Source organism: Triticum dicoccoides, chromosome 2A (genome assembly GCF_002162155.2).
Source record: "Triticum dicoccoides isolate Atlit2015 ecotype Zavitan chromosome 2A, WEW_v2.0, whole genome shotgun sequence".
NCBI classification, from domain to species: domain Eukaryota; kingdom Viridiplantae; phylum Streptophyta; class Magnoliopsida; order Poales; family Poaceae; genus Triticum; species Triticum dicoccoides.
In genome coordinates this window covers 706614616-706622176 of record NC_041382.1, presented here as the reverse complement: position 1 = coordinate 706622176, position 7561 = coordinate 706614616, and the positions used below count along the sequence as shown (strand labels likewise).

The 7561-nt window shown below is 47.5% G+C and overlaps 1 protein-coding gene across 1 annotated transcript; it reads right to left on the bottom strand.

Moving 5' to 3' along the window:
• Nucleotides 1–5822: 5822 nt before the first annotated feature.
• On the bottom strand, nt 5823–6488 carry LOC119351984 (FCS-Like Zinc finger 2-like). The gene has a single exon (XM_037618744.1). It carries the CDS (start codon nt 6400–6402, stop codon nt 6112–6114), a length of 291 nt encoding a protein of 96 aa, XP_037474641.1. The 5' UTR covers nt 6403–6488; the 3' UTR covers nt 5823–6111.
• Between the last annotated feature and the right edge of the window lie 1073 nt (nt 6489–7561).

The following is a 7561-nucleotide window of genomic DNA, read 5'->3' as shown; positions in this document are numbered from 1 at the left end:
TATGGCCAACCTCTATTGACTAAGACTTGGGAAAGTATGATTCGAGGAATATAATTTCTTAAAGCTCTCGCAATTGGATGCAAGCTCACCTGTCAGTGAGTCAACCAACTGAAGGCGACATCATAATTAGATTTTAAGTTGGCCTCTCAATTGGTCGATTGAGTTGTAGTCGACATTGAAACTAAAAAATCATTAATGACAATATAGCTGACAACAACTATTCTTTCTGGACATCTTATTTTCTTCTCACTGATAATCTATCGCTCACAATGCCACCCCATATAGCTACTGATTCTTAATAGCAAGGCAACGCCAAATGATTTTACTACGGAACATTAGGGAGAGGCAACATTTCTGTGCATAAAGTTCAAGGATTAATCTACAAATACAAGATAAATGGAGGACATCAACAAATATGTAAACCGGTAGAAATACATATTATTGAGTGCTCACAAATCATACACACGGTATGGCCTTGTCAAGGGGTCGCTTTCTTTGCACCCAATGCGATGGGTTGTACCTCTCGCATAGAAAATGAACCACTCACAATCAACTCCCTAAACATTAGTTTTTTTAAAAAAAACTCCCTAAACATTAAAGAGTAGCAACCGGAAGTACAATAATTAGTTGGGTTAGGCTTCCATATTAATGATCTCAATTATTTGAGGATATTAAATCCAGCAGTATGATGAATTGCTTGTTCAATTTTCTCTCGCGCTTATACTTCACTAAACTAATCAGTAAACAACTCCATAATTCATTTCTGGAAGTACTACCCATTATTCTGCTCCCGTAATATTTTTGGTACGAAACGAAAGAGACATCGGTGGTGGTATCATATTCATCGCCGAGCTCGACGGGTACGTATTTTGGTGCCACTCGCACCGCCGTCGTTTTCGGCCGCGGCCGACGGGTACGAGTCGCTGTACTATCGATCTTGGGCGTGGCGTTCTTTTTCCTTCTTCTGTTTTCACTGTTACCTCGTCCAGATTGGAGGTGCTGGCACTTGTACAGTAATCACTGGAGCTTCACGCTCGCCACAGGAAAAAGTGTCCCTCTGACGTGCGTGCCGAGTGCAGAGTGTCGACATTGTGCGGCGTTTTGTGCTGCTGGGCCCGGCTAGCTAGCTCGTCCGTTCATAGGCGGCTGTCAATTCCTGGCATCATAGCCCCCGTGGCCCGCGCTGCTCGTGCCTGCTTCATCGTGTGACTTGATGATTCGTACGGGTACAGAAAATAGGGCATCTGTGTTTGAAGATGCTTTTAACGTGTTACATGCTCCCTAGTACACTTAGGCCCAATTCTTTTGCCCGATTCTTCCATAATCTTAAGAATCGATCCTTCACCCAACTTCTCCTATAATTTTGAATCCATATTGTTTTTACAATCCTAACTAGTTAGGATGTGAACAACTAGAATTGTAAAAAAAAAATGGATACAAGATTCTGGGAGAAGCTGGGTGGGGGGTCGATTCTTAAGATTCTTGGAGAATTGGCCAAAAGAACTGGGCCTTAGTAAGACTGTGGTTATGTAGGGGTTATTTGGTTCCTAGTCACACATTGCCACACTTTATTACACTTAACCTTAGGCAAATTTGACCAAGTTAGGTAGGTGTTTAATTCTAACCACACTTGAGCCAAAGAATTTTCTATGAGCAGTGAGCCCCACATGTCATAGACACAAAACGTGTGACAAGATTCCCTTAGGCAAGTCAAAGTGTGAATAACTATTTGAGCAACTCAAATAAGACAAGTGTGGCAAATGCGGCAAAAATCATGTGACAACATATGACAAAGATAGTCACAATCCAAACGGCCCCGTAAATTGGAACAGGAACGAGCCTCGCTAGGGGAACAGATCAAGAGGTCAAATGTAACGGATGATTTTTTTCCTCGACAGGGGTAAATTATATCAGAGATCAACGGTTCAATGACGTTGAAAGCTGCTGTTTTCCTTCAGTCAAACATATCACCCTGATGGGACAAAAATAATTGCACTCCGCATACAGTCACGCTTGACTTATAGCCGGGTCAGCTGACTGAATTAATCTTTCGCAAAAAAAAGCTGCACTGATTATTCGATTGCCGTTCGCTGGATTCCTGCCCGGGAAAAATAAATAGCAGAAGGAAAACAGAGAAAATGCAGGTTGAGCTGAGTCATGCATGACCAAGCTACAGAGATTCTTAAATTGGGCAGAACAGAACCTTGATCTATGTATTCTCCAGACGAATATAAAAGAATAAAGTCCTTTCGTACTAGTATCAATCACACAAGTATGACACGACGTAGATTCGCAAGAATAAAAAGTCATGACACGACGTAGCACCGGTTCAACCTTGGCTATGAGCATACGGAAACTGGCCTTCATTGTTAAGCATATCTCCTCTGATCTTGTACTGGCACGCAAAATGAAATACTCGAGGGAATCCGAGTGTCACAGAAATGTAGGGAAAAACAAATGGGAATGGGTGATCCGCTGGAAGGAGGAACGGAATTCATGTTATCAACCGTTACAAGAATTCTTCCCAACCCTGAACCACCCAACATGCATGAATACCTCTCCTCGCTACTGTAGATCTCGACTGTCACACCAATTAATTGACCCTTTTTTACATGCTCGACATTGCCGCGATACTGCTCCTTCCCCAGCACACACACACTGGAATGCCGGGCTGCAGTATACACCATCACGATCGATCAGATTCAGACACATTCGCCGTACATGGACATGATGGAGTCACCGACCATGTCCGCTCGAATCAAATCGTACATCAGGCGGCCTCTAAGCACTAGTAGTAGGTTAGACTAAAGCAACCTTGCCACACCACTGACACAAATTATGGGTATGCTTTTTCGCCAGCCAATGAGAAGGCAACCTTTCCCTCGACGCTTCATGACTGACGAGACGCCTTCGCAGATTCCCGTTTGTACTTACGCTGCACCTACCTACGTCCAACACGTATGGTATGATCGTCAGAAAGAAGCTTGCGATTTACGGAGGCAGGACGGTTGTTTAAGCTCGGGGCGTGGCAGGCCTCGCGCGCGTGGGGAACAGGGCCGTACTATGTGGATGCGCTTTGGCTTCGGGGAGACGCACTGCATTTGCACGGCTCCAGAATCGTCCAATCATCTCTCCGAGCAGGAGGGTTTAGGTGGTGTTTGATTCTTTAGTCCTAAGATTTTTTTAGTCCCAATTAAAAAGTACATAGTCCCTAAAAAGTAGTCCTAATTAAAAAGTTCATAGTTCCTAAAAAGTCCCCCTTTTATTTCTAGAGATTAAAAAATCCCTAGTCCCTTCCTAGAGGTTATTAAATGACCATGTTGCCTATAGTTTATAAAAAAATAACAATCAAACAACACCATGGGGTGGCGGGCCAATGGGTGCATTAAGGGGCATTTTTGGAAAAGTCTCAAAAAGACTCTCCTTGAGAGTCTTCTTCATTTAGTCTCAAATGCCTAGTTTAGTCCCTAAAAAGTCTCTCCCGTTTGGTAAAAAAGTTTTTAAGAGGGACTTTTTCTAGTCCCTACACAAAAAAGTCCCTGAAAACAAACACCCCCTTAGACTAGTCACAATGGGAAGTAACTTAGACTAATAACATCACATTTATTAGGCTATGTGACTACCTCCACGGTGAGTAGTAACATATATGTGTTGTCATGTTATGGTTCATTTATTAGCCTATAGACTCATATTATCTTGGTATGTGTGATGTTACAGTAACTAGCTAAGTTACCACCATCACCTCTCTCATTATTAAATATATGCCACATAAGCAAAATTATCTTAAAAATTGTGATGTTACTAGTGATGTTACTCCCATTGTAGATAGTCTTAATTACTATAAGTACTGCGAGTTGGCCGTTGAAAATTACCAGCCGCCCTCGCGAGCAGCGGCGGCCACTTGGAGCAGAGAATCGGGGAGCCAACGGCGTCTGGCTACGACGGCGAGGCTTCTTTCCAGGAAACAAGCACAGCTAGCTTTTGCTCCGCCGAGATTCGTGCCCCGGATTAGTTTTATATGCAAGAAACTTCACGCCCAAGCACAGTCACTTTGTTGGCTAGGAGTACTTGGCCACTAGCGTAGCAGCAGTAAACAAATGCTGACGTTTTTGCCGAGGGCTCGGAGGGTTTTGCTTGGAAGCACGGCGGGCTACACGGGACGGAGAGGCCGAGGGGCACGTCTCGGCTTGGCTGCACGAGTGAGGCGTGGGAGTGGGCCGGTGGCCGTCCATGCGCGGTCACGTACGCACGCACCGGTGGTCTGACACACACCGGATACTACATGCCATGCGTCATCAGTCCGGGGAACGCCAAGGGGAAAATGTTCAGTTGCAACGTTTTTCTTCGCTCTTTGCATTTACCAACAAGAAGGTTCTCACAAAATACAATACTGGTAGACGAAAATAGAGTGCTGGTAGCAGTACAATTCATTCATGGGTCATGGCCAGGCGATCATGTAGTTAAAATCCCTATAATCTTGATCGTTGGAGGCGATGGAAAATCGTCTTATCAACAGCAACACAAAGTTAATAAGTGAATGCTTACCGAATCTTTTTCATGTCAACTTCCCACCTTGTTGTATCGTGCATTAAGAGCATCTACATCCGGACCTCTTAATTGTGTCTTATACGTCCGGACGTCTCAGACGGCCCCAAACGACAGGGCTGACCGACACCCCCCATAGCCAGCTCAAATATGGGGTAGATATGGGGCGCCTGTGCTCGCCCGCCACGTCGGACTCAACCCATGCTGGCCCACCCGACCTCACTTATACTCATCCCCATCCTCTCGCCGAAGCAACCTTAGCCACTCCTGGGAGGATAGTGCCCAACTGACGGACGGATACGTCCATCGCGATGCCATAGTGTCGGCTCACCGGGCGCTTGGGTCCTCTGGTGCTGTATCCTCGCGGTCCCTGTAGACGGAACACATCTCCTTCCCCATCACCGATCGGGCAGACTATAAGTCCCATTGAAAACGGGCGGCCCGCCATGGGAAGGAGAGGATAACGGCCGGCGAGGCCCGTATCGCAGGGGAAATGGCGGCGGCGGAGGCAGCTGATGCGGCGGCGCACGCGGCCACAGAGGAGGAAGCCATCCGCGCTCATATTGTGAAGAAACGGCAGTGGAGGAACACGCGCGCCCTCGCTCGATAGCAGAATCGGACGGTGTGTGGCATGGCCGGACTGCCACAGAGGACAAGAAGGAGCACATCGACGGCGAGGACAGCTCCGGCAACGAGCAGATCCGGCTCGGTCCGTACTGCGTCTCTGACCGGTACTTCCGCGAGAAGGACGGCAAGGACGACTGGAAGGGCAAGGGCAGCCGTGGATGAAGTCCACTATAGCCAAACATGCCAAATTTTGATAGTCCGATGACATGAGTGTAGTGTGATGGAGTAGCCGGACGATGCGTATGCGTCGACATAGTTGCATGAGTTTGTATGGATTTGAAATATGGTAATTAAGGTATCCAGATATGGATTGCATTTTTTTAGGAGTCCGGGCGCGACCGAGCACGTCCGCGAACGTTTGAGGGGCCGGATTTGCCAAATCCGGCTGTAAGTTGGAATCTTCCCAAATCTTGTGCAAGTCCATCCCCAGTCTATATGATTAACTGAGGAATTTTCATGGCGGTTTGATTCACAAAGAAGCCACTCCCTCCGATCCAGCGACAGTTATTGTGGATCGAAGGGAGTACATACTTTCGTTCAAGCAGTGTCAGCACCATGCCCTACGAATACTCGATTTGTTAAGGCATAGTTTTTCGGACAGATGAACGTCGTCAGACTCAGAGATCGTAAAATAAAGCTCAGACAAGTCATGATCTTTGGGCAAAAATTTGTGTTGAAATGGGGATTTCCGATTTACACATGGTGTTGCACCAACCGCGGTTCACAAGCCTCCACACACAGGCGAAAAGGAGCCAGGAGAAGGATGAATCGAGCGGGCGACCAAGATGGCCGGAGCCTCAGCACATGAACTTTCTCAGACCTTTCACTGCTTCTCCGGCTCAGGCGAGACAAAGCAGAGACATCAATCTCCTTCGTCTCATCCCGTTGATTCAAGCCAAGTTGTCTACTCTACTAGGCCACGAAGCACGAGCTTTCCGGCTAGCTCGCGACGGACACCTTCCCGGAGTCTTGATGCCAGCAACGGGCCTCCGATCCCGACGAGAGCCGCTGCTGCCTCCGGGCTGCCTTCCTGGAGCAGATGGCGTCGAGCTGCATCTGCTCGTCGCGGCACTCCTCGCTGCAGAAGGGCGTGTCCCCTCTGTACATGAAGATGTCGCTGTCGCGTTCGAGGGGCTTGGCGCAGAGCGCGCACGCGTCCAGAGACGGCATGCCGGGCTCGCCGAGCGGCTCGTCGTCGAAGAAGAAGGAGCAAGCTACTGACGCTGCCATTGTGGGTGTGTGGTGGCGAGCTTTGATCAAAGCTGAGCAGAGCTTAGCTTGCTGGTGCTGCTGCGAAGAGAGGGAGGAAGAGGAGAGCGAGCGAGTTGTGTGAAGAAAGGAGGGGAAGGCTCAGATATATGGTGCTTGCGGACGGACGTCGAAACACAGTACAGTAAGCAAGTTGCAAAGCCGAAAACTGGCTTTGCTAATCAGCTCGCCGAGCGGGCAAATCAAAACCGGGGCGCGTGGTGGTGGAGCCGTGCAGATGGCCCATGTCCGCAGTACTGATACACTATTCCTGCGAGCAGAATCATGAGTCAGCACTCAGCTGTGTCGACTAACCGTCCGATATTTATTCATTTCTCCACTTCTTTTTCCCACCAACCCGTTGATCTTCTTCAGTAGGAATACCTTTGTAAACATGTCATGTCCGATTATTCGAGGGATTAGTAAAATGATTCTGGGCTTCCGGTTTTGTGGTTCCGCAACTGGTTGGCTCCATGGATCTCTCCTCTCGCACTAACATAAACTAGACTGAACCGGTCTACAGGGAAACAGGGGCGCAGTAGCTGCCTGATTTGACACACGATCCTACTACTCGGCTTGAGACCATGAGGAGCCTGCAAACTGCGATGGGAAGCTCAGTTTATTCTAAAGAAACCAGCACATTTGTGATCTGTGAGGCCTACCCATCGTTCTCCATATATCTTTGTAGCCTTCGTCGACTAGGATGATGTATCGCCATATATCTTTGTAGCCTTTGTCCACTAGGATGATGTATCGCATGCACTGTGCCGTTGATGGCGCGTGCCTCTCTTAAGCGTGCCATGCAACTTGGTGGGATAACGCGTGTACTAAAGCAATTGATGGATGATTCCATCAGAATATCTAACGTGGCGGCAAGACAGGTGCGGAGTACCCAGTGGTGACTAGTACTGAACAACAGCAACTCAACAGATGGGCGATCAAACTGCATTGTTGCTTCTAACATGGGATATTTTGCATACTCACTTTGTTAAAAGCATAAGATATTTTGGATCTACCGACAGTCCAACAGCACGTAAGTTTGCATGGCATCTTCCAACATGAGATATTTTGCATATACTCTTGGGTTAGAAGCATGAGATATTTGTGAGTAGCGTCTAACATGAGATATTTTGCATATACT